This window comes from Leopardus geoffroyi, chromosome B3 (assembly GCF_018350155.1).
Source record: "Leopardus geoffroyi isolate Oge1 chromosome B3, O.geoffroyi_Oge1_pat1.0, whole genome shotgun sequence".
Lineage (NCBI taxonomy): Eukaryota > Metazoa > Chordata > Mammalia > Carnivora > Felidae > Leopardus > Leopardus geoffroyi.
This window is the reverse complement of record NC_059337.1, coordinates 121,031,371-121,057,530: the sequence shown is the minus strand read 5'-3', so window position 1 is coordinate 121,057,530 and position 26,160 is coordinate 121,031,371. Positions and strand designations below refer to the sequence as shown.

Genomic DNA, 26,160 nt, shown 5'->3' with positions numbered 1-26,160 from the left:
CGTGGGAAAAGACCCAGAAGCTTAGTTGGAGAAGAGGAACGAGAGGGAGCGGAGGGAAAACTTCCCCTCACCCATCTGGGAAATGGGCTGGGGCCAACTGCTGACTTTGCGCTCGCTGGCGCGGCTCCCTGCGGAACCCTCGGCGGGGAGGGAGGCTGCGAACATCTGGAGGACATTTCTGCGAGAGCGGCTGCCGAAAGGGCCCGGGGAAGAGAGAGGTGCACTTGTGCGCACGTCGGGCCGAGAGGGAGGCCGTCCCCGCAGGCTCCGGTCCCGCGGCCCTCGCCCTCCCCCGCGGCCCCTTTTCTCCAGCCCCCCCCCCCCCCCCCAGCCCTGCCCGCCGTCCGGGCCCCGGCCCGCCGCGCTCCTTCACTGGCGGCCTCGCCTCGCCAGAGGGCACCCTCGATCTGCCGGAAAACGCCACCATTTTCAATGGCCCTGGAGCATCTCCAAGCTTCAGCCCGCCGCCCGACTCCAGGCTTGTCAGTGAAGAATCGGGGCCAGGATCGCCGCGGAGCTGAGCCCACCTCCAACCCCGCTCCCCGGCCGGGCGTCGCCCCCCACCCCCGAGGGTGGGCACGGCCGCCCCAGAGCGGGCCCCGCGCGCGCCCCTGCCCCAGTCCCTGCCCCTGCCCCTCGTCCCGCCGGGCGCGGGGGCGGCCCGGGGGCCGGGGGGCCCGGGCCGGAGCGAGAGACGGGCCCCGAGGCGAGAGGACGGACTGACAGCTGGCGAGAGGGCGAAGGAGCTGGGGGAGAAGGAGGGAAGGGATTCGTCGGAGTAACTTTCCAGAAAAACAGTCAACGTGTAGCAGGAGTGACTCCAAGAGGGGAAAAAAAGTTCAGTTACCACGTCGAGCGAGAGGACTCGCAAAGTATTTTTCAAATGGGCTCGGCTTTTCCTGTGCCTGTTTAAAACATTAAAATCGTGCTGCAAAAGAGGCTGCGTGCGCTGGTCCCTCCCTCCCCCACCCGGGCCAGAGACGTCATGGGAGGGAGGTATAAAATTTCAGCAGAGAGAAATAGAGAAAGCAGTGTGTGTGCATGTGTGTGTGAGAGAGGGAGAGGGAGAGGAGCGAGAGGGAGAGAGAGAGAGGGAGAAGGAGAGGGAGAAGCAGCAGGGAGAGGAAGGGAGGGAAGCAGAAAGCCAAGGCCAAGGGAATGAGCAAGCGAGGGGAGAGATAGGGGAAGAAGCCTGAGAAAGAAGGAATAACAGCTTTCCGGAGCAGGCGTGCAGTGAACTGGCTTCTATTTTCTCTTTCTTTGCCTTTTTATTTTTTAAAGAGAAGCAGGGAACAGAAGCAATGGCCGAGGGAGAAGACAAGCTGAGGTGCTGGTGACCCTGGGCGTCCAAGTGGATTATTGTTCCTGGGGCCTGTTCTCCCTGCCTTCCAATTGCACATACCCCCACTTCCCAGCCAATGAAGAGGAGAGGCAGCGTGAACAAAGTCATTTAGAAAGCCCCCGAGGAAGTGTAAACAAAAGAGAAAGCATGAATGGTGTGCCCGAGAGACAAGTGTGTCGGGCTGCCCCCACCTTGAGCTGGGCCAGCTCGGCCCAGCCCTGCCTCTCCCCACCTACTCACTGGTGATCTGACTTTTTTTTTTTTAAACAATTTTTTTTTTTTCCTTTTCTTTTCCATTCTCTTTTCTTACCCTCCTTCAGGGCAAGGCAAGGATTTTGATTTTGGGACCCAGCCACGGTCCTTCTGCTCCTTCTTTAAAATACCCACTTTCTCCCCATCGCCAAGCGGCATTTGGCAATATCAGATATCCGCTCTATTTATTTTTACCTAAGGAAAAACTCCAGCTCCCTTCCCACTCCCAGCTGCCTCGCCACCCCTCCCAGCCCTCTGCTTGCCCTCCACCTGGCCTGCTGGGAGTCAGAGCCCAGCAGAACCTGTTTAGACACATGGAGAAGAAACCCAGAGCTACAAGGCACACAGTCGGCTTCTTCGCGCTCAGGGTTGCCAGCGCTTCCTGGAAGTCCTGAAGCTCTCGCAGTGCAGTGAGTTCATGCACCTTCTTGCCAAGCCTCAGTCTTCGGGATCTAGGGAGGCCGCCTGGTTTTCCTCCCTCCTTCTGCACGACTGCTGGGGTCTCCTCCTCGCCAGGCCTCGCAGCCCCCCTGGCCTCTCTCCCCAGCTTGCGCATGAAGATGCACTTGCACAGGGCTCTGGTGGTCCTGGCCCTGCTGAACTTTGCCACGGTCAGCCTCTCTCTGTCCACTTGCACCACCTTGGACTTTGGCCACATCAAGAAGAAGAGGGTGGAAGCCATTAGGGGACAGATCTTGAGCAAGCTCAGGCTCACCAGTCCCCCCGAGCCATCGGTGATGACCCACGTCCCCTACCAGGTCCTGGCCCTTTACAACAGCACCCGGGAGCTGCTGGAGGAGATGCAGGGGGAGAGGGAGGACAGCTGCACTCAGGAAAACACCGAGTCGGAGTACTATGCCAAAGAAATCCATAAATTCGACATGATCCAGGGGCTGGCGGAGCACAGTAAGTCCACGTTCTCGCTGGGGTGTCTGCTCTAGGGGGTCTGAGCAGGAGTGGGGAGTTCCTCGGGGGGGGGGCCTAGCGGGGGCCTCACAGCAGGGTGCCCCGGGATCACCCACACCAAGGCTCAGGAGGCGTGAGGCACAGTTGGGGCCGGGTGGGTGGCTGGGGAGGGAGACCGGGCCATTGTGGGAAGAGCCGGGGGCTTCTGGGAGGCCAGGCGCCCTGGAGTTGAGTGGCTTGCTGAACTCACATCACATCCTCGACTGATTTTACTTTGGAATTGCACCGTGCCGTCCTGTTCACATCTGTGCTCTGGCCCATGTGATGGGATAGGTGACTGCGAGCATACGGATGCCATAGAGGGACAGGGCCGGGTCTCTTGAAAGCCCTTATAGCTCCCCGAGTCTGGAGACCTCGGTCTTCTCCCTTGTTTTCGCCACTCATTGTGACGCGTCTTTGGTTTAGTTTTTCCAGTCCTTGGGAAGAAGGGTACACTTGCCCTAGATTAATGTCTGTCAAGCTTTTTGAAGCCCAGGCAAGATCCAGCTTCTTGCTGTCTAGGCCCTTCGGTCTATGCCACACACATGACCCACGTGAGCTGTGAGCATGGTTGAAAGGCACGCACCTACGTTCACACGTACAAGTGCTTCAGGGTGATGTGTAGTCTGGCTTTGTACAGTAGACAGATTCATGTGCTCAAAATGGGCGTCTTCCAGGCCTGTGGACACGGGGAGAGCAGGGTTGTGGCTCTGGACGTGTACATGACTGCTGGCCGCCCTTTTGTGTCTGCGTGTCACGGGAAGAGTGGGTGGGAGGTGTGGCCGTGGGTGCAGAGAGGACATATGTCTGGGAGTGTGTCCTCCCAGGAGGCTCCCGTCTGTGCTGAGAGGCTGGGAGGCTTCTGGGTGAGACGTCTGCGTGTGTGTGTTTGTACACGTGTGGAAGTCATGTGTGTTTACTGAACGGACCTTTAAAAAACCTCAATACAAGAGAGAGAGATTTGGCAGATGTTGAGAAACTGACAGCCCGAGAAGGAGGAATGTGAGCCGCGCTGGGCCAGGGACCCTGGGAGCAGCTCTGTTTGCTTTTCCTACCAGCAGGTGTCCTCACCACCCGGACTACCTCTTCCAGGCCCACCTGGCAGTGGGGAGTGGGAGTTGCAGGGAGCAGGCAGGGTGAGGGGGGTCAGTGGGGGAACTTGGGAAGTTGAAAGGAACCTGGCTGCAGAGGAGGAAGAGGAGTAGGTGGCTGGTGGGTGGAGCAGCTCCAGCTGAAGGTGCAAAAGGCCCTACTGGGAGCCGGCCCATGCCAGGTCCAGGAGCCTGTGGTTACTGGCGAGGGGTTCCCACTCCCGTTTCCTGTGGCCGCCTGGAGCGCCTTGCCTTAGGATGTGGCTACCGTGCGGGGCGGAAGCCGGAGTAAGAGGCAGGGCTAGTGCATCCTGCCCGGGGTCCTCCCATGGGTCTGGCTCAGCCTCTGCCAGGGGCCCACGGTTCCCAGAGGCACCAGCACCTGGATGGCTGAACCCCCAACCCCCTGGGCAACCACCGAGTCCGGAGATAGCGGCCACGAGGGTGGAAAACTGAGGCCTGTAGGAGAGGTCTGAAGAGAACCCAGGGTGAGAGAGAAGGGCTCGGACCTTACGATCCGGGTCAGGAGGTGGAGTCCCAGGGAGGAGGGATTCTGAGTCACAAGGGCGCATCCAGCCTGGAATCCAGAGCCGAGAATGAATGGGCCAGATGCATGCGAGGGCATATGGGTGCCAGTGGGTGTGGATTTTGTACAGAGACTCAGGACACAGGTAGCGAGCAGTCTTGGGGAGAGCGAGGGCAAGGGCCCACGGACGCTGGGCAGCTCGGCCTGCAGCAGCAGAACCCTAGCAGGTAGGGGCGACCCTCAGGCCACAGAGCCTGGTCAGGCTGGGAGCAAGCCTGGCACAGGGAGCAAGATGCTACTTGGGATATTGTGGAGGGGCCAGGGCACAGTGGGACACGGGCGATGCCGTGGAGGCTTGCAGGTGCAAACAGGAAGCAGGCCCAGACTCTCTGCAGCTGTTGGAGGTGACACAGAGGCTGAGCAGACGCGGCTTGGGCCCGCCCTGCAGCTGGTCAGGTGCCGAGCCAGCCCCAGAGAGGCAGACGCAGAAGGCACACTAATTATAAAGGAGGCAGCGGGGCAGATGCTGAGAAGAAGCAGAAGGCCGTCCTCAGAGGCTTGGGGTGAGGGAAGCCCGTCCTGAGCTCACGAGGGCTGTGTCCTAGAGTGGCACTGGGTCCGTGGCGGGACCCTAGCAGGGTCTGGGTGCCAGAGCTTCTGGGGGGAAGTGATGAGATCGCATTCGCTTCCATGTTTCATCATTCCCAGCCTGCTCCTGTACCCAGTGGAGGGGCACTTAGAGGGAAGTGACAGCAGGAGCTGGCGTAAGGACATAGGGGAGCCTGGAGAGCAAAGTATGGCAAGGAATCGTTTCCCGTGTGCAGGAGGAAGGGCACCACGGTGAGCACAGAGGAGAGGGCCCATCTTCTGGCTCTGCCCTGTCAGAGAGGAACCCCGATTCTCTGCCTTACAGATGAGGACACAGAAACGTGCATCAGTTAAGTAATGTGCCTCAAAGAGCAGGGGCTCTAACCTAGACGTTGTTCTGCCTGCAGAATGCACGCTGTTAGGCACTAACCCAAGTGTGTAAAATAAACGTTTTAAGCCCCACGTTTGACCTCAAGGCTCCAATAGCACTTTGATTTACAATATGAGCAAATCACCTATCGGACCAAGCAGGAGCAGGTAGGAGCTCTTTGTAACCCTGGTGGCAGACCGCACAGGGACCACTGGGTGTGTTCTTTCTTAGCTCCGCCTATCGTTATGGCCAGGAGATTGATATCGTCACAGACGTTCTCCCAGATTCAACGGAAGGGCGTTCTTTATCTAACGGAGAGCCTCAAGCTGGTTGAGCAACCACACCAGATGGCATTAGTCAGGTCACCTCTCTGAGCCTCAGTTTTCTCATCTGTAAAGTCAGAGATCATCTCTAAGCTCTCTCGCAGCTGAAGCAATTTTATGTATACATCTGGGATGATTCAACAGCCTCAGCAGTGAAGGCAAGACTCTGGAAATCCTTTTATAATTCACCAGGAGTTGGCTCTGTGGAGGCTGTCTCTGCCCCACGTGGTGGGGAAAGACACAGGCTTTTCCATTCCTTTGTCATCCTTGTTATCAAGATATCACCAGCGTAGGTGTTGTTTTAACTTCTGGCTCGTAATTATCTGTGTCTGGCGGGAGACCCTTGTTTTCATCCAGCGGTGGCTCTAAGACAGCCGGCAAACCCGGAGTTCCTGAGCAAAGAGAAAACTTGATATTTTAGCCTTTCTTTCCTGGATGCTACTTTTGGATTTGGATTTTTTCATTCTGAAAATTAAAAGATATTTTGTGGGGCACCTGGGTGGCTCAGTTGGTTAAGCATCTGACTTCAGCTCGGGTCATGATCTTGCGGTCCGTGAGTTCGAGCCCCACGTCGGGCTCTGTGCAGACAGCTCAGAGCCTAGAGCCTGTTTCAGATTCTGTGTCTCCCTCTCTCTCTGCCCCTCCCCTGCTCATGCTCTGTCTTTCTCTCTGTCTCAGAAATAAATAAACGTTAAAAAAAATTAACAAAAAAAAGATATTTTGTATCACAAGAATTCATTTGTGTTAAGGGCCAGTGCCCTCTGCACGCTGGGTCAAGTGTTTCTCCTAGAAGGGCTAGGTAAATGTAAAAAATGTGGATTCCCAGGCCCAAGCCCACCCTTACAGAATCAGAATCTGGGCGTGGGGTCCTGGGGAGTCTGTCTTTCCGAAAAGCACCCCATTGATCCTTAAGCTCACTGAGGCTTAAGACTCAGTGAACTGCAGGGCAAAACCTCTCCTTAAGGAGCTGAAAACACAAGTGCCCAGCTAATACGAAGGATCTGGAAGAAACGCCAACACCATGACGGAGCACACAGGACACTTGGCCTCGGGGTCGAGGAGAGAATAGGGTGTGCAAGAGGCTGATGGGGCGGGGGGAGCTGGAAGCGCCCACGCCCTGTTAAAAGAGGGTACCCGCTGCTCAGTCCCTGCTGATTTCTGCATTTAGGAATGTGGGTCCAGCTTGCCTCGACCTTGCCGTTACCCAGAAGAGCAGAAAATCTGGATCTTTTTGTGAAATTTCCCAACTTGTAACATGGGCTTAACATGTTGATGGGCTTCTAATTCAAAAATTTTTCAAATGATGCATTGGTCCAACTGCATGTCTAATACGTTTAAAGGTTAACCCGTTTAATGGTGAAATCATTGGAGTGTGGTTTCTCATACTTCTAGAACATCTGGAAGCCATGGTACCCTTTGCAGAGCACTATAAACTGTGGCCCTCAACTCTGGCTACACATCAGAATCATCTGGAGATCTTTAAGAAAGAGAAAGAAAGAAAGAAAAAGAAAGAGAGAAAGAAAGAAAGAAAGAAAGAAAGAAAGAAAGAAAGAAAGAAAGAAAGAAAAGGAAAAGAAAGAAAGAAAAGGAAAAGAAAGAAAGAAAGAAAGAAAGAAAGAAAGAAAGAAAGAAAGAAAGAAAGAAAGAAAGGAAAAGAAAGGAAAGGAAAGGAAAGGAAAGGAAAAGAAAAGAAAAAGAAAAGAAAAACAACTCTGGACCCACCCACTCCAAGGTAGTCAGCATGTCAGCATCTCTGGCAAATGGGGCCAGGCATCATGTATTTTCAGGTTCTCCAGGTGATCCTAACATGTAGCCAGGGTGAAGAAGCTTGGCCGCACTGAAATATGCATGCTGTCATTGGAACCCGCAGGGTTTTACATGCAGAAATGATGTATATAAGCAAAGGCACATCTAGGAGCCCCGGTGTCTGAAAACATTTTAAAAGGCATGGTCGAAACACGGTCAGCTGTTTCCACGTTTTTGTGTGAAAACTCTACATGAATATTCTTTGCTTATTTCTCTCTCCTCATAGGAAAAAAGGGGGGGAAAGGGCCTCCACCAATATATGTATTTCTCGCGCAGTGGAAAAAGTTGGTCATAATGTAATTTGAAAGGTGGATCCTCTAGTCCAGCTCCCAATAATACCAGCATCCTGCAGAAGCACGGCTTACCCACAGAACTGAGCGGGGCTTGGCTGTTGCTTAGGCCTAAGCTGGCACTCTGGGCCCACTTCAGGGAAGCCTTCATTTTGTTGGTGAAACTGTGCCTCCACTAGATCTCTCTGGGCCCCCCAACTTCCAGATTCCCCACTTCAATAAAAAAGGTATGGTCCAAAGACCTGGGTTCAAATACCACTTGTGCTACCCGCTAAATTTCCTGACACTCAATTTTCTCATTTGCAATTTTAAAAATTTTATTTGAAAGAGAGAGAGAGAGGGAGACAGGAGGATCCAAAGCGGGCTCTGCTCCGACAGCAGTGAGCCCGACGTGGGGCTCAGACTCATGAACATGAGATCGTGACCCGAACCGAAGTCAGGCGCTCAACCGACTGAGCCACCCAGGCGCCGCTCTCATTTGTAACATGGTCAATTTGACTTCTCGTCCTCCTCGAGGATTGTTCGAGGGTCAGATGAGTTAATAAGAGCTCTGTGCAATGTAAGGTGGTGTTATCACAGATTACTTAAAACAGCATCATTCTTCAGTGGGTTTAATTGCCAAGATTATATTTACGTTTTCTTTTCTCTCCTAGGCAGTTCTTTTGTAATCCCCAACGATTCTGTCTGAGCTTTACTGATAGGGTCAATTTCCTTGTGTCAACCAAGGAAACCCCACCCCCCCCCGCCCCGCCCCAGCGTCCGTTCTACCTCTGCTAGAAACCTGTAGATCCCAGTGATAAAAAATGACCCTTCCACCTCCTTCTTGAAATCTCCTTGAAGTTCCCACCAAGAGGAGTCCGTCATAGGGAACAGATATCTGATTGATGGGCTGGAAGAAGCAAAGGAGGGATGGTTACAAGGGTGTGCTAAAGACCCTCTTAGCTCATCGCTGCCCGCGTGTCCCGGCTTCCTGCTGTCTTGACCCCCCTCTGACTCTCCTCACTGGCATGCGCCGTCTTCTGTTCCATCTTCTTTTCCACAGCAGTGTGCACGTCGTGTGGACATACGCTTTATGCCCCCTTTCAGCAGCTGCTGGAGGTGCTATTATAACTGAAGCCACGCTGATGACAGGTCCTTCAGGAACCAAGCGTGCGAGTACTTGAGAGGGTGGCCAGTCTGAGGAACCTACCCAGGTCCGGACGGTTTCAAACGGGCAAACTTGAAAATTAAACTGCTCACGCTGGTGCCTCTCTCTGGTTCTATCTGCAATAATTTAGGGAATAGTTGGCAATATTTGTTCTTTCGAAGCCAGTTATTAAGCAGGGCTTCATTAGCCGGCATTCACACATTTGTTTTCCTAACATCTGTTCCATTAATTTTCTAAGAACCAGTGTCGGGCCCACCAGATGGCAATTTCCAGAAACACTCGCTCATCCTTTCCTCAAGATCAGTAGCGCATTTGCTTGTTTCCAAGCCTCTGATCCTTCCCGCCTTGTCCGTGACTTCCTACACCACCCCTCGGGGTGATTATGAGCTCATTCCAGCCATGTCCATTATGTGTGGAATCTGGGTCTATGAGCTTGAATTTCAAGTTCTGGCTATTATTACCGTTTGGGTAGAAAGTTTTTCTCTGGGTGTTAATGCTGCTCCGACCTTGAGGTTGTAAAGTGTGCAGGAGAAGACACAGGATCTTTCTCTTCTCTTCATCTGGCTCCGAGGTGTGGGGAAAGAGCATCTGCTGCCTCGTGTCTTCTGGACAGGGACGGAGAGGCCAGCACGGTGACAGAGGCTGGCAGAGCACGTGCTGTCAAAGTCAGAAATCCTTAGAAAGGAGTCAGTGGGGATGGCCCAGCTCTGTCTGAAGAAACATCTGTGGGTCTGCCAGACTTGATGTGTGGGCTCTTGGCCATACTGATGCTGCCTCGTTGGGTCTAAAACACAGTGTTAATTAAGTCACTGCACTGCTCTTCTAACACCTTCCATGGCTCCCTACTGCTAACGCGATGAAATCCAGCCTCTCGCGCTGATACTTCAGCCTCCCCAGCCTGCTGTGCTGACCTTGTCTCGCGGGCCCTCCCCTGGCTGCTTCCTCTTACTCGCATCTCCTCCTGTCCCTGCTTCGTTTCCAGCAGTCCTTCCATGGAAAATCCCTTCCTCTCCATCCTCGAACCCTTTCCTCCTGCAGGACCCAGATCACATCAGGTGCTCCCTGCTGTCTCCCTACTCTGGTCCCTCCCAACTCCTGGGCTTCTCCAAAGGCCTTCAACACTTTTCCGCTCATCCCGTTATGTGGGCCCTTGTATTAAGATCCTCCCTCCGCCGCCCCCCGCCCCCCCGACATGACTCTCCTTGAAGGCAGGGGCACGTCTGTTCATTTTTGCTTCCCAGTGTCAGCGCTGCGCTTGGCACATAGTATGTGCTCAGTGCACGAGTAATACATGAATGAACGCCCAAAGGAACGAACAGATGCATGGGGCAGGTAGCTGTGAGATGGTTAAACCGCCAGGGGGTTTGCTGAGATCTTTTGAGGACGTGTGTTTTCTAAAAGAGTAGCAAAGCAGGCTGGAGAGCCTGCCACAGTTGGGATGTCGAGGCCGTGGGAGGAGTGGCGATTGCCTTTGACCAGCCAGTCATTAGTGCCGGTCCCGGGACTCCCGGGGCTCCTTGCTCCTGACTGGGGCCTTCACCAAGATCTTCCTCCCATCTCCGCCTTCAGGCCTGGGGCCTCACGCCTCTAGGGAGGTCATGGGTGGGACCCTGCGGGGTCTCACTCACACACTTACTGCACCTCTCCTGCTTGCTTGATCTCCTAGATGAGCTGGCCGTCTGCCCCAAAGGGATCACCTCCAAGGTCTTCCGCTTCAACGTGTCCTCAGTGGAGAAAAACGGAACCAACCTGTTCCGAGCGGAATTCCGGGTCTTGCGGGTGCCCAACCCCAGCTCTAAGCGCAGTGAGCAGAGGATCGAGCTCTTCCAGGTGAGCCCCTCCCGGAACAGAAGCCACACGGACAGGGACAGATGGGGAAAGCCGGCTCCCCTGCCCCTGCAGGCCTCTGCTCTGTGCACCGTTCAGAAGGCCTGGGTGTGAATCCTGCCTTCTTGGAGTCTTGCTTTCTGTACGTGCGTCTGTCGCTGAGAGGATTAAGCATTAGCTAAGCGTTTGAAGGAGCGTTCAGGAATTTTCAGTTTCCTGTTGCTCCCCTCACGTGCCCCTCTGCATTGTGACATGTGCTGCCGTCCTTGTCCCGGCCTGGGCCGCTTACTCCTTTCTCCGCCCTCCAGATACTCCGGCCCGATGAGCACATCGCCAAACAGCGCTATATCGGTGGCAAAAATCTGCCCACACGGGGCACCGCCGAATGGCTGTCTTTCGACGTCACTGACACCGTGCGGGAATGGCTCTTGCGCAGAGGTAGGTTGACTCTCAGCCTGAGCATTTGGGAAGGATCCCTCAGGTCCCTTGGTCATTTCCGAAACAGAAGGAAGAGGACAAAACCAGAAGAGTCGCAGATCTGGGTTCAAATGCTAGCTCTGCCATCGATTCGCTGTGTTCTTCATCTGTTCACGCAACCGATACTTACGAAGAAAATTAAGTGTGGCTTACTGCGGATGCAGCCGGGAACAAGGCCGGTGAGGTCCCTATCCCATCGGGCTTCCTTCCTGGTGGGAGAGACACACACTACACAAGGCAACATATCGATGAATAGGAATCTCAGTGATGAGTAGCATGAAACATAGAGGGCACTGTGGTGATGACAGGGCGCAGTCTGACATGAGATGATCAGGGAGGGTCTCTGTGACAAGGAGTGTGTGCACCGAGGCCTGAGTGATGAAAAAGTTTCAATAGGGATATGCTGGGCGAAGGAGGTAGTGAGGCCCAGGCCCCCGAGCAGGAGCAGGCTTGGTTTGTTCTGGCAGCACACGGACCGATGTGGCTGGAACGGAGTGAGCTGGGGGGGCCAGAGGTCACCGGAGCCATTTCATTTGGGACCTGTGAGGCCATGGTCAGGTTTTAGGACTCATTCCACGTGTGGTGAGAAGCCCTGGAGTATTCCAAGCAGGGCTGGGATGTGGACTGAGGTGATTTTATATCTTTTCCATCTTTAAAAGGTCCCTCTGGTTGCCATGAAGTCAAAGGAAGGAGTAGGAAAACCAGTTTGGGGGGTGCCTGGGTGGCTCAGGTCGTGATCTCACGGTTCGTGAGTTTGAGCCCCGCATCGGGCTCGCTGCTGTCAGCGCAGAGCCTGCTTCAGATCCTCTGTCTCCCTCTCTCTGCCCCTCCCCTCCGCGCATGCTCTCTCTCAAAAATAATAAACAAAACGACCATGTAGGGGCCCCTGCAGCAGCCCGGATGAGGGCAAAAGGGGCTTTGACTAGGGTGGCGGCCGTGGGCGTGGAGAGGATACAGATTTGTCGTATATTTTGGGTGGGCTGGTGAGGCATGGGGTGTGAAGACAGGAGAACGTCTTCTCTGATTGTGGACGGAACCCCCCGGGTGGCTGACACTTACTGACACGGGGAAGGTGGGGAGAAGAGCAGATACGGGGGCAGGTTCTGCTGGGGCCAACTAAGCTCGGAAAGCGTGGTCGTCATCCAAGGAGAGCTGTCCCATCGCCGTATCAAACTTCACCCATCCCAAATTTCTCACCCACTTGCTGTGTTCCCTCACCTGGAAAATCAGGTACTGGTCCCTTCCCTGCATGCCTCACGGGGCTGTGTTAAGGATACAATGTATCTGAGAGAACCTCATGGCTTTCAGCCTGTTACACAAGAGTAAGCTTTCATTAGGTCAGACGAGGACACTGGGGCCCAGAGAGGTTAAGTGACTTGACCAGGGTTATCCAGCCTGGATCAGAACCAGAGTGTCCTGACTGGCAGTCATGGTGCCTCGTAACATCACGCTGTGCTGTTTCTCCCCTTCTTTACCTGGTGGTACTGTCTGGATGATGCTCAGTGGGGAGCAGGTGACTATGGCGGGCTCGTCTGTCCCTTCTCCCCCTCTTGCCAAGAGTTTTCTTCCGTCATCACTGCCACAGAGGCACAGTCCATCCACGTCCTGATGTCCAGAGTCCCTGGAGCTGGTGGGTCCTTCCCTGTCCTTGATGTTTTGGGAAACCAGGGGTTAACGCACTAAGGCTCGGCCCACGTAATGTTGTAAATTAAATAATGGCCCGCAGTTTTGTTTTGTTTTGTTTTGTTTTTCAAGTCAGGAGATTTCACATAAAACCTGGAATTCTGGATTTTCTAGAAAAGTGGGAAGATTTCCTGGTAACGATCCATGGGAGAGGAGTAGTGGCCACCTCTTGAGGTGGGGCACACATTCTTCACACCCCTGTAGGCCCTCCCGGTCCCCACCGCTACCCCCCAGAGTGAGGCCGGCAGTCCCCATTAAGCATGATACGCTGGCTAGCTCCGCTCACTTATGTCACCTGCCTGGGCTCTGTAGGCGTCCGAATTTATAGGTCCTCATCGAAGGGGCATCACCTGATGGCTGAGCTGGCTGATCGCGGGCTGGAGGTCCTGCCTCACCCCCAGGGGTACCTGGGAGCTCCATCCTATCTCCCCTACTGAGCACAAAGCCAGAAGCCTAGGAGCACCCACGGGACAGGGATCTGCCGTGGGCAGCACAGTTGGGAATTCTGACTCAGACGGCACTCCACCTAGAGCCTGACATGGCTGCAGAAAGGAGAGGCCGGGGAAATTAATCTCTTAGCTTCCCTGTCTGATTTTGATCAGCTCCACCTGGATTTCTTTGAAGCCCTGGGCACTTGAAGGAGTTCTTATTTTCCCAGCTGCAGAGCTCAATGAGAAGTTTGCGCGGAGAATGATTTCCATCCTCCTTGAGACATCAAAAAGATAATTTCGTAATAAAACCTGTGGGTCCCCCACCCACCATCCCCACTGCTGCCAATTCTGAGGTTAGTCCTTCATTGGAACCTTCAGTTCCCACTTAGGCAGATGCTTCCCGCCCCTCGTACAGGGGAATCACACACAGACCTTTACTTATGCAGAGCTCAGGAGTCTTTTCAGAGTTCGTGGCCCCAAACGAGGCAGCAGATGGACTCCAAATGGAACAACTGGTGGTGTGGACTGATGAGGAAGCCGAGTCACGTATAGGGTCTTGTATTCATTCAGCAAACATCCGAGAGCCTACCGTGCGCTAGGTTCCCAGGCTGCCTTCTAGGTCCCGGAGCCGGCTGGAGCCCTATCCAGAGTTAGGGGCCTGGGTCCTCAGACCCTTGGGCTATTTATTGCTCTACAAGGTCTGCAGTTTCTCCACGTGCAGAGTCAGGCATCCCCCAGCAGCCCTGTCGGGGAGCACAGCTAGCCTCATAGCTTAGGATGGGGGCAGGTGGGGGGCGGATGCTGGAAAAACACAGGCATCTTCCTTTGGTAGTCTCTATTGCCCCACTTTTTATCCCTCCTTGTCTCAAACAATTAGGATGGTTCCAGCATCAGGTGATGGCATCTTGGCTCTACTGCTTACTGCTTGGGCATCTTGGGCAAGCCATTTAATTTCTCTAAGCCTCAGGGTCCTCATCTATGTAATGGGGGGTAGTAGTAGTCTCTACTTTGTAGGATTATTTTAAAGATTGAATGAATTAATGCATGTAAAGTCTTAAAGTGGCGTTTGACATAGAATGCCCAACAAATGTTGGTAATTGTTATCATCACGGTGAGTTTTCTACACAGACAGAGCCTGTTGGCCAAGCCAGGCCACCATCTCTGACACTAAGACCTAACTATCCCCAGCACGTCTGTCTGCACCTTGACTTTCTAATTCACAGAATCCCAGAACTCGTCCACTCCAGGTCTCTCTTGGCCTTGGCCCCTTCTGAGTACTAGGAAATACACTCTGTAGCCCATTTCAACCTCCCTGGCTCCTTCCCTCAATGGCCTTAAACCAGGAAGAAAACACAGCTACAGCTCCGTCTCTGTTCACTCCCTGTTCTCTGGCTGGGCCTCAGCTTCCTTGTTATATTAGTCCCATCCCTCCCCACCAGAGCTAACCTTCTGGAATAGAAGTCTTCAAGCTCAGCAAGGGTCAGTATGTCCTAGAGGCTGCCCTGGCTTGGAGCAGGACAGAGGAGACTGGGTTCTGGAGTTTATGGAAAAAGGGATCCAGGCCTGCCTCACAGTGACCAGAACCTCTGAACTTGGGCCATTCTGTGCATGAGAAGGGTGCTGAGATGGTTTGGGCTCTGGGGTTTTCCCTGGTGACACCAGATATCGGGAAGACCACAGGTTGGTCCCAAGGCTGGATGCTCACACAGAACTGCTGCCCCCCTACAGCTTGGGACGCAGTAAATCAATCAGCTTGCTGAGATGCTGACCCTGAATGCAGAAGGGTCCATTCCTCATGACCTTTCCTATACCACAGCTTGCTGCTGCCTCCGGGTCAACAGAACTTCCCTAGTTGAGTCTTACCCTGCAGAACTGATATGACACTGATCCTTCCTGGTTTCCCTGCACAGAATTCCTGGATCCAGTTCAAATGTTTTGAACTCTTTTTATTCTTCCTCCCCCCCCCTACTTTACCCAACCCCTTTTACTAATTTCCTTGATTCCCCGATTTCAGTAACCAAAACACCTCGATCCCACAACTAATAGGAGTAAGGGCTACAGCTGGTAGTCTTACACCGAGTTTCAGTCCACAAACCCTGGCACCTCCAGATTTCCTCCTGCTGATTCTCTCTGAGCTCATATCATCTGGGCCATTGGCCTTGGCCATTGGCCATCTTCTGTGGCCTGTGCTCTGGTTTCACAATTGTCTTCCTGAGCTGTTCGTTTTCCCTCAGCGAGCCATCCACATCTCCAGCTTCGCTGTTAAGTGAACAAAGATTCCCAGAGAAGAAACTTCCAAGTAACTTTGACCCAATTATGTCCTTATCCCTTCAAGAAAATATGGCCAAGGGTAACTGTGATTTTCATCTTATCTCCTCTGGAATCTACCAGTCCATTTACACCCACAATCATGGCCCTGGTAGAAAGGCTGGCGTCTTCTACCTAGACTGATACCGCTGCTTGTGTGCAGGTGACCTTGCCTCTAGCGTTGCTTCCTGACTTAATCCTATGGCCCAGACTGTCCCATCTTCCTCCCATCTGGTGGACTCTGTGGCCTTTTGAATCACTGCCTCTCTGCTCTAAAGTTCTTCAGCCAGCCTCTTTCCCTGGCCTCTCCTAGTCCCCCTGCCTCTTACTTTATCTTTCCTCAGTAGGTTGGCTCGAATATCCCCTCTTCCAACAAACACCTAGGGGGTGTGATGGCTGTTTTTCTTCCTCTTATGTCCTCATTCTTTTCCCCCCAAGGAGGTGGGTGACAGTTTTTCCCACTACCATCCTTTGAAAATAGATGACCTTGAAAATTCTCCTTCCCATTAATTTCCCTTTATGCCTTTATTTGGTTGTTCGTGACATAACAGAAACACGTGCAGTGTGGCAACGCATGTGTGGAGGTCCACTGTAGCCTTCGCGGCACTTTCTGTCCTCGGTGACCCTCGGTATTACTCAGCTCCCGTGACTGCCTATGGGAGCAGAGCCCTGGCCCACAGGCACGGTGATGGGCACACTTCCGCATCACATAAAGAATTTTCTCACTGACTCCGTGTCTTATTTTGCAGAGTCCAACTTAGGTCTGGAAATCAGCATTCACTGTCCGTGTCACACCTTTCAGCCCAATGGAGACATCTTGGAAAACATTCATGAGGTGATGGAAATCAAATTCAAAGGTAACAAAATGGATGTGTATAGTGGGGGTGGGGGCAGTTGATGAGATGGCATAGAACAGGAGACGCCTACCAGGCCCCAAGAGAAGCAACCAAGCTCCCTCACAGAGATGGCCAACTGTTTTGTACTTGAGTAATTCTGCTTTGCCCCAAAGACAACGGGCGTGACTTTCAGTTTATAGATAGAAGATGTTAACATCTGGAAGACAGTATTACATTGGGAAGAGGGGTATAGTCATGCACGCCAACGGGTCCGCCTCTCTGAGTTCAGTCAGTAAAATGGAGCTGAGAATGCTTCTTTCATAGGGTTATCACACAAATTAAACGAGATAACAAATGTAAAACCCAGTACCGCGAACACTCAACAAATCGCTGTTGTCTTTCCCTTCCCTAAAAGAAATGAACTGTGGTGATCTGACTACTGAACTTTCCAGATGTTACAGAGGCACCCTGATTCCCACCCAGGAGTCATCTGGGTGTGAATGATCGCTTTGGGGCTCAGGGTGTTTGTATTGAGATAGAGAAATAGTTAAGAGTCTTCTGTGGTCTTCCAATATGTTTCTAAGGCGTGCAATCTGTGGACAATATCTGGATGTCAGCGAAGTTCTCTTTTCCTTTCATAGTCCCATTTTGGATAATTGAGGCTTGCCTGAAGCCAGGTGGTTCCTCAAGGTCAAACCAACCAAGCCAGAGCCTGAGATCAGAGTCTTGTCTGGGAAAAGGTGCAGGCCTCTCTTGGCTCCCAGCCCTGGGCCTTTACCCTTCATGGGCTCTATTTCAGAGCCTATTTTTATTATTTTTTATTTTTTACAGTTTATTTTGAGGGGGGGGGGCAGAGAGAGAGGGGGACAGAGAGAATCCCAAGCAGGCTCCGTGCTCTGCATGGAGTCTGATGCAGGGTTGGATCTCATGACCGGGAGATCATGACCTGAGCTTCTGAAACAAGAGTTGGACTTTTAACCGACTGAGCCACCCATGTGCCGCAGAAAAGGGAATTTTATTTTTTACTAAAAAAATTTTTTTTTTATAATTTATTGTCAAGTTAGCTAATGTACAGTGCATAAAGTGCTCTTGGCTTCAGGAGTAGATTCCCATGATTCATCGCTTACATACAACAACCCAGTGCCCATCCCAACAAGCACCCTCCTCAAAGCCCATCACCCATTTTCCCCTCTCCCCCATCCCCCTATCCACCTTCAATTTGTTCTCTGTATTTAAGAGTCTCTTGTGGTTTTCCTCCCTCCCTGTTTGAAACTACTTTCTCCCCTTCCCTTCCCCTATGGTCTTCTGTTAAGTTTCTGAAGTTCCACATATGAGTGAAAAGATTCGATCTCTGTCTTTCTCTGACCGACTTACTTCACTTAGCACAATACCCTCCAGTTCCGTCCACGTTGTTGCAAATGGCAGGATTTCATTCTTTCTCGTTGCCAAGTAGTATTCCATTGTACAGATCTACCGCATCTTCTTTATCCATTCATCCCTTGGTGGACATTTGGGTCCTTCCATAACTTTGGCTACTGTTGAAAGTGCTGCTATAAACACTGGGGTCCATGTGCCCCTATGGATGGGCACTCCTGTGTCCTTTGGATAAATTCCTAGTAGTGCTATTGCTGGGTCTTAGGGTAGTTCCATTTTTAATTTTTTGAGGAACCTCCACACTGTTTTCCAGAGCGGCTGCAACCAGTTTGCATTCCCACCAACAGTGCAAGAGGGTTCCTGCTTCTCCGCATCCTCGCCAGCATCTGTTGTTTCCTGAGTCATTAATTGTAGCCACTCTGACCCGTGTGAGGTGGTTTCTCAATGTGGAGAAAAGGGAATTTTAGATCCAGGCCTCCCATTCTTCTTATGGTCCTAGTGCCCCTTTGTGGGGTCCAGGGTCCCTTCCGTCACTGTGTAAATTAAGCTCCTCGTGTTCCTATCCTTGGTGGAGATGAACAGCTGGCAGCTGCCTGTCACAAAATGGATCTCCTTTTAGTTGAGACTAATTCAGTCCTCAGTCTTCTCCTTTTTAGATGAAATAGCAGGTCCCCCCAGCCTGAGAGTTTATTTGCTAATCTGTGTGTCATATACTTCATTATCTCACCTGAGCGTGATAGTGAGAACTCTGTGAAACGACTAGTGCACGTGCAAGTTTAACGATGATTCAGTCTCATTCCTCTGGCTCCCGTTAAAGCTACCTTCAATGGAGACACCTTACCTTATGGGTAAGACTTCTGTGCTGTCTTGACCGATTCAGATGATAAGAGGAAACTCACACCCCAAGATTCTAAGTCTCAGAATCTACACCGACAGCACAAAGCAATGTGTCTGGGATTCTCTACGGAAGCTTCATGGGTCCCTGAGATACCAGGAAGCCTCTTGGAAGGGCTGTCTGCATTCTGAAAGATGTACACACAGGAGTCATGAGGGGATCCGACCACGGGTGTCTTGGGAGTTCCTGTGCGACCAGCCCCTCCACCCGGTCCTCCCCTTCCTGCAGCTAGATGTTAGCATGAAGCCGTGCTTCTCCCGACACCGTCTGCAGAGATTGCACTGCCCCTCCTCCGGGGCGGAGATGGGATGGGGTGAGAACACAGCCTCCACTCTGCCTTCCTTAGACAGGAGACTGTCATCCTGTTTCCCTTCTGCAGGTGTGGACAGCGAGGATGATCATGGCCGTGGGGATCTCGGGCGCCTCAAGAAGCAGAAGGACCACCACAACCCTCACCTCATCCTCATGATGATTCCCCCGCACCGGCTGGACAACCCGGGCCAGGGCGGGCAGAGGAAGAAGCGGGCCCTGGACACCAACTACTGCTTCCGGTGAGCTGGGGCCCTCTCACGACCCGGGACTCCTGAGACGTTTACGGTGCACCTGCTGTGGCTCAGTCCCTAGGCTTAAGCGGTGCTAACCCGGGGGTCCTGGATGCGATTCACAAACCCTCTTACAGAGGTGTTCTTGTTTTTCTGGGAGCCCTACTGTTTCTCCACAGCCCAGCTCTGTGAGGGCCCAGGTGAAGGAAATGAGGAGAGTGTTGTTCAGACAGTTTGGATCGGAGATACCTGGCCGAAGCCTCCCCGCAGTTTTCGTGTTTTAAAGGACTTGTAGGGGGTGTTTGTGCATGGGGGAGATGAGTGGAGAACTTCCCACACAAGAAGTGCTCCGTTCCCTATGAGCTGCTTAAGGATGCTCCTGGGTGAGGGGAGTAGGGCAGCCTCCCCTTTCCGGGGGAATTTGAGCCGGAGAAATTAATGAACTAACTCAGAAGGACTACGTAGCCATTGGGAAGAGAGGAAAAGAAAGAGCCTCTTCTCTGATCTAGTTTAGCTCTTCATTCATAAGGGAGGGGATGATAAAGCACACACAGCAATTACTGAAAGGTAGAAAATGCCCACATCCATGAGAAGGTCTGAAAGATCGAGTGCCTGAAGTATTTGGAACAAGAAGTTGTGGATGCAGGAAAGGCTTTGGAAGGGTGTGGAATTTGAGCCTCCGTGGGTGAGTGAGGCTTGGACCTGTAGGGATATGGGCGGAGGAAGGAAGGAGCACGCATGGGTCAGTCTGGCTGGAGAGGGGGATGCCTGAATGGAGCTGGGGGAGAATGAATTAGGAAATTTTTCAGATCTACGACCACGTCTTACGAGGAACAACTGAGTGAACTCAGGCTGTTGAGCTTGAAGGTGTAACAGAAGCAGTGACGTTGCACCCACTGTCTGAAGGCTGGCGTGTAGATTTGTTCTGTGTGGCTCTTAATCAGTTAGGAATGGATGCTCTTGGCTGCAAGGAACAGTGGCCTAAACCCCAAAGGATTTCTTGTTCACGATAGGCCCACAGCAGCAGGCTCAGGGCTGGGCTGGCTGCCTAATTATGCCATCGGGAATACGGGCTTTCTCTCTCTGCAGGCCACCACGATTACTATGTTGGTTTGCTTTTCATCTTCTTGTTTATGGTTGCAGTGAGTGCTAAAGCTCCAGGTATCTTGTCCAGGCTCAAGACAAGAAAGAAGGGGGAAGAGGCAGAGCCAGAAGCTCTCCTCTCCCATCTGTGACTTTTATAAAGAATCAAAATGTTTTTGCCAGAATTTGCCCTTACCCTCTGCATACTTCTCCTTATGTCTGATTGGTCATTGCAGGGTCACATGACCACCCCTACCTGCAAGAGAGGCCAGGAAAATGGTGCTCTCGACTCTTGTGATGGGAGGTGGCAAGGGAGAAGGGAGGTAGGGATGGCTACTGAATAGATAACCAAGAGTGTCTGCCATGGTCCACCCTCGGAACCCACAAGAAGCCAGATTTTGGAAGTGGTAAGTTTTAAGTCTCAGCAGACATTGAAGAACAGGCTAGATGCCCACTTGGCAAGAGTTACCGCCAAATGGATTTCTGCAGGGAACAGAATTGAAATGGCCTGATAATCGCACTTGGGGTGAATCATGAGCCTAATGGAAGGATACCCTTCATTTTTATTTGATGGCCCCTGGGTTTAGTCTGAGCAGTCTCAGGTTGTATGTGAGCGGCATGAGCTTAGAGTTCACGTCTGGTTGGGTGCACATTAGGAAGGGAACAATGAAACCAACCTCAAGAAAACTGAGCTGGCTAAGAGTATTCAGTGCTTGGTTCTATGTGAAGCAATTTAAGGCTCTGCTCTGATCCATCATGAAAAAGGGGGCAGGTCCACTTTTGCCTTTTTTCTCTTCCTCATGCATCATCTGTATCTGCCTGTTGTGTCCTTGGGACCAAGAAAATGCCTTTATGGTATATACTGCTCAATGCACTTGAACCTGGGATTCCATCGATTAGGACCACCTCTTAGGATGACCTGGAAGGACTCCAGGTACAAATATGAGGGCCGTTGGTGAAGTTCTTTTATATGGGTGGTTTCCTTTAGGTTGATTGTCTCTAAATGTTTTTCGTTGTAGCAATTTGGAGGAGAACTGCTGTGTGCGCCCTCTCTACATTGACTTCCGACAAGATCTGGGCTGGAAATGGGTCCACGAACCTAAGGGCTACTATGCCAACTTCTGCTCAGGCCCCTGCCCCTACCTCCGCAGTGCGGACACAACCCACAGCACGGTACGGGGCGGGGCTCATGCCAGGCGGGGCGCTGGGGCGGAGCCGCCCGGCCACTGGTTCAACTGAATGCGTGACGGACTGAATGTGGAATGAGCGAATGATGATCCAGGGCGAGTAAAATCCCTTTGTGAAGGTTCTGATCTTGGCACCCTGGCCCGACTCTACCTCGTCACATTGTGCCCTTTAAAATTTCTTCCATGGTTTCCACCAGACTTTAAAATTTGTTCTAAAGCTCTTGTACCATTCTGGAAATTAACGGTCACACCCCACCCTGTATGTCAAAGATGTCTGCACACAGCTAGCAGGGAGTGTTGGGGAAAAGAGGCTTCTACCATCCGTTCAAACACTGATAATTCCAGCCTCTTGGATGCAGAAAAGTTACTTTGAAAGATAATGCAAAGCACACAGAAGAAGCTAATATGCAACAATGGGAAGAGAAAGGGAGAAACTAGCTGCTGGCCTTTCTTTCCCTCAAGGGGAATCAAAGCTAGGGCAGTAATTTGTGGAACGTGTTTCCCGATAGCTCATGATTACTGCATCCGGTCTGGGGCCCCACTCTGGCGCTTACTGAATGGCCCAAAGCAGCGTTTAGTGAGATCACTTCTCACCAAAGTGGCCAGTCGCAGCTAGGAACACCGATACAGGAGCGTTTCTTAACAGCAGAGAAAATCTCATTATCCCGTTAAAGTCGCCCGATAATTGTTACAAGCTTAACCTGATAATGCTCAAACCGGTACAGAGGTTCCCCCAAACCGAAATAGCCTGGCTGGCCAGTCTACCACTCGCCCCGTCTCTGGAGCGGCCCCCAGAACTTGCGGAGGGCTCTCGGCCCGGGGCCTGGCTTGCCAACCTCTAAATGATGTGTCCTCCCCAGGTGCTGGGACTGTACAACACCCTGAATCCCGAAGCCTCTGCCTCACCTTGCTGTGTGCCCCAGGACTTGGAGCCCCTGACCATCCTGTACTATGTCGGGAGGACCCCCAAGGTGGAACAGCTCTCTAACATGGTGGTCAAGTCCTGTAAGTGTAGCTGAGAGCCCGCCTGCGACAGAGAGAGAGGAAAGAGAACCGCCACTGCCTGACTGCCTGCTCCTCGGGACACACAAAAGCAACACTCCTCACCTAGAGGCCTGGAGCCCGCAACCTTCAGCTCCAGGCAAATGGCTGAGACGGATGTTCCCTTTTGGGACATTTCTCCTTCTTGCTGGCTCTGAGAATCACTGTGGTAAAGAAAGTGTGGGTTTGGTTAGGGGAAGGCCCAACTCTTCAGAATACACAGATTTTCTGTGACCTAGACAGACGTGGTGGGGACGGAGGAAGAGGGATGGCGAGTCGGCACCTGACACATGGTGTGGCAATGGATCTGGGAAACCCTAGGGAGGAGGAAGGGCAGAGAACGGCCGGGACAGGGCCAGGCTGGAAGACGCTTCTGAGGTCAGATTGGCTCATCGCTGCCCCACATCTGCTCTAGGGAACCTGGATCACTTTAGACAAGGCAAGCATTTTCCTTCAGGCAGGTTACCTAGACGGTGTCCCAGATTTGTAGCTCGTACTCCCTGGGATTAAGGATGAATCTGCTTTTTGCAAATGGTCCTCTCAACATCAGTCAGCACCGAGGGTCATTACAGGGAGAAAATCCAGGTAATGTCGTTCCCGGGCCATCAACTGGATTGGGCCGTATGGACACGCCGAACTCAGAAGCGGAGGGCGGGATGAACGCTCTCCTGCCCGCCCTCTGGGCCCCTCCTCTCGCCTTCTTCCTCGACCGTATTTCCCCTTGGACATCTGGCTAGACACCGTCCAGGTCAGGGTGCACGTATCTGGATTATGGTCTGTGCAGTCTTGGGGCATTATGGGTTCCCCTCTATCCCCCAAGACCCTGTGTTCATCTGGTGTTCCTGGAAGCAGGTGCTAGAACGGGTGAGGCATGCGGGGAAGCAGCAAATGCGCCACACGACTTGGCCCCAGACACATAGACTGAGGTATAAAGACAAATACAAATATTACTCTCAAAATCTTTGTATAAATAAATATTTTTGGGGAATCTTGGATCATTTCCATCTTCTGGAAGATTGTTTCTAGAACAGTAAAAAGCCTTTTCTAAGGTGGAAGTCTGACTGGACGCATATCCTTAATCACTCTTTTCTTAATTCCCTGTTCATATCCACTAACTAGAGGGAACGGGAGCCCGGGGCAGGGAATCTCGAGCACACTGCTTAGTGTGAGTCCCCTGGACACCGGTAAACTACACGGCCTCTGCCATCGGAGGGAGAAGACTCAACTGTTATTGGTGTTCCTTCCTTTCCTTCTCGTGAAGTAGTTTGCTCTCAGACACACACAGAGGCAGTGGCAGTGGCTCAGATGGGCAGAAAGTGTAACTGTGGGCCAAAATCACTTGGGGTGAGCCCTTGTACGTGGAAGTGTGTTGGTTTGTACATTCACTATCCATGAAGAACATCATTTTTGAAAATCTGATCTCACCTGCCACATCAGTGGAGAATGAGAGAAACTGTCTGGCAAATGGCCTAAGAAGACGAGGCTAATTCTGTTATCAGGTTAAGCTCGCCAGGAAACCCTTTACAGACAGAGGGCCTCTTGTCAATGATTTAGGGATGGGAGAGGGCGGGGAAAGGACAATCCCACAGTTCTGTTTCGAGGTCCCAGATCCCAGAGCAATGCAGAATTCCACTGTGGCATTGACGTCCACCTGAAGCAACCATCTGCAATGAGTGAGGAACCACCTAGCAGCTCCCCAAAAACATGTTCCTCTATTGAAATCACCGTGCCATTGGTGAAAAAGTCTATCTGAAGCTAAAATTTGCAGGTCGAAGGGTCTGTGTGGTATGTGTGTGTGTATGGAGATGTATCTTGCTCCTTCTGGAGTTCTCCCGGATTGAACTCCTGACTTTGGTCACTAAGTCTTTCTTTCTCGCTTTGTCCATGCTCAACCAATCCTAAGAGCTTCTCTAAGGCTTTGTCCCCTGTGGTCTTGATCCCGTTGTACTTTGGGGGCTGTGTCCCTGCCCTAAATTCATGGCTCCTGGGATTGTGGTCCATCCTACCCAGGGAAGCTAGTGGGCCTAGAGAGGGGCCAGCCCTGTGGCCATGGGCCATTGCTATCCCAAGCTTCAGAGTCTACTCACTCGTGGCAGCTGTTCTCAAGTTTCAGTGGGCAGGAGAAGCACCCAAGGGTTTACTAAAAATGTGCAACTTCAGGCTGCAGCTCTGGAGGTGTCTTTAGGCCTGGGGGAAGGTCCAGGCTGCCTAAAAGCTCCATTTTGAGCAGCTTATACCTGACATCATTGGTCCTTACTTAAGGCTTAAGGAAGAAAGGAGTACTCTTTCTGACCCTGGAATAAACCTTCCTTCTTATCCAACCTCATAGGACATCACTAAAATGTTGGCCTGTGGCTCATCCTAATGAACCGAGGCAATGAGATATGTTTCTTGAAGTATCCCAAAGAAAACAGAACACACTGTGATTCCAAATGTTCTTTTTATATTAGAGCTCTATTCTTATCTTTACCAGCAGATACAAATATGGACGGGGGTCTGAAGTCCAGTCTCTGCATTCCACATGCCACTTATAGGCACTGCAGAAACTTGAACCATTGTCTGTCTGTCTGAAAAAAAATACACGCTTGTTTTGGGGGAAGGGAGGTAGGGACACGTGGAAATGACACGGTTGTTGGAGGTGGGGGGGCGGATCGTATGATCTGTTTTGTTTATTACCAAGACTTGGACTTGCCACAAGAAGTCCAGTACAGGAGAGATGATGTGAAAAGCACTTGGTTAAATGAAGGAGAGATCTGGAGTCTGGTCTCACACCGGATAAGCAAGTGGTGAGTGCCGTAAGAAATCAGGTTGAGGACTCAATTCTGACGGTTACCTAGGGCAATTCCAAGCGGTCTAGTAGGTCTCAAAGGTCTTTTGTTTTTTGGTTTTTAAACTGGGCTCATACCCTCTTATCCTCTCCCACAAGATCCATATGCTGAGTCTCCCCAAACATCTCATTTCCTGGTTCTACACACCACTTAGGGAATCATGAAGGAACTCCGATTTGTCTCCCGTTAACCAATTCACAACCAAATTAGCAAACGGTTAAGATGGACCTCAAGCTACTAACCAGAAATCCCATGAATACGTTCTCTCTTCTCCCGCAAAGTGAGGGTCTTCATCCCTCACACGCAAACAAGACGCTTCAGTGTGCTCAAACCTGTTTTCGTTCGCTAAGAAGTCAATAAAGTCCCTTTTCTCTCTTCCTTGTTGGGTGTCATTCTTCCTTTGGGGTTTCCATGCTGAGTCTACAGCACCCTGTTGTAGAAACCCCAGACTCTGGATCCTCGCCCAGTACTCCCCAGGGCAGCTAAGTCAGTCCTTCGGTGGGCTCTGTAGCCCACCTTTCAACCTCTTCTTCCACAGAAGCCAGAGAGAGGGCCGGGGAAAGGTGAGGGGGCAAGGGAGCAGAGGTCAAGTGGAAAGCCATCAGGGGCTGTGCGGCCTCCTTCTGACGAACTGTTTACGGGTGCAGATCCACTGGCCACTAGAGGACCTGTCTGCTGCGGGCTGACAACGGACACATTTGCACATACGAGCTTCCCAGGTACAGGAGCTGCCCGCGGGGAGCGGCCTGGGCCCGCCATCTGCTGAAACCAAATGGAAGAATAAAACCTCTCTTTCCGAGTTTGCATTTCTAAAACAGAGTTTCAAAACTTGCCCAGCAAGGGCATAAAACACCAAGTTGGCCCCATTTCAGGCTCGTGTGTGAGTACTGATTGTTGGGGGAAATTAGTAAATGGAAAAAAAGAAAATAAAAATAGAATTACTTTATTAATTTTAGAAATCAGTAATTC

The 26,160-nt window shown here is 51.9% G+C and overlaps 2 protein-coding genes across 5 annotated transcripts in view; one reads left to right on the top strand and one right to left on the bottom strand.

The window, feature by feature from the left end:
- The first annotated feature begins 1,032 nt into the window (after window positions 1-1,032).
- TGFB3 (transforming growth factor beta 3) lies at window positions 1,033-23,356 on the top strand. 2 transcript variants are annotated; one of them, XM_045451587.1, is made up of 8 exons: window positions 1,036-2,004; window positions 2,353-2,500; window positions 10,347-10,510; window positions 10,816-10,945; window positions 16,155-16,262; window positions 18,890-19,061; window positions 21,155-21,308; window positions 22,183-23,356. In XM_045451587.1, the coding sequence occupies exons 2-8, from the start codon at window positions 2,395-2,397 to the stop codon at window positions 22,339-22,341; spliced, it is 993 nt and encodes a 330-aa protein (XP_045307543.1). In that variant the 5' UTR covers window positions 1,036-2,004; window positions 2,353-2,394; the 3' UTR covers window positions 22,342-23,356. The 2 variants fall into 2 exon arrangements, with proteins under 2 accessions (XP_045307542.1, XP_045307543.1); XM_045451586.1 differs by having other exon boundaries at window positions 1,033-2,500.
- The window catches only part of TTLL5 (tubulin tyrosine ligase like 5), a 300,979-nt gene continuing 287,066 nt past the window's right edge, over window positions 12,248-26,160 (bottom strand). For 2 of the 3 annotated variants that reach the window (XR_006705160.1, XR_006705161.1), the window contains one exon: window positions 24,785-25,953. Coding sequence is in view for 1 of the 3 variants with exons in the window: in XM_045451565.1 (XP_045307521.1) it covers window positions 12,558-12,631 (74 nt within the window). In the remaining 2 variants the exon portion in view is untranslated. Of the gene's footprint in view, window positions 12,632-24,784; window positions 25,954-26,160 lie in introns of those variants that run through there. The other variant, XM_045451565.1, reaches the window with a different exon arrangement.

Bases quoted from the DNA above. Each gene is read 5' to 3' on its own strand.
- TGFB3 (XM_045451586.1), top strand. From the start codon at position 2,149: ATGAAGATGCACTTGCACAGGGCTCTGGTGGTCCTGGCCCTGCTGAAC. The intron at 2,501-10,346 runs GTAAGTCCACGT...TTGATCTCCTAG, and splicing joins CCAGGGGCTGGCGGAGCACA to ATGAGCTGGCCGTCTGCCCC. The intron at 10,511-10,815 runs GTGAGCCCCTCC...TCCGCCCTCCAG, and splicing joins AGAGGATCGAGCTCTTCCAG to ATACTCCGGCCCGATGAGCA.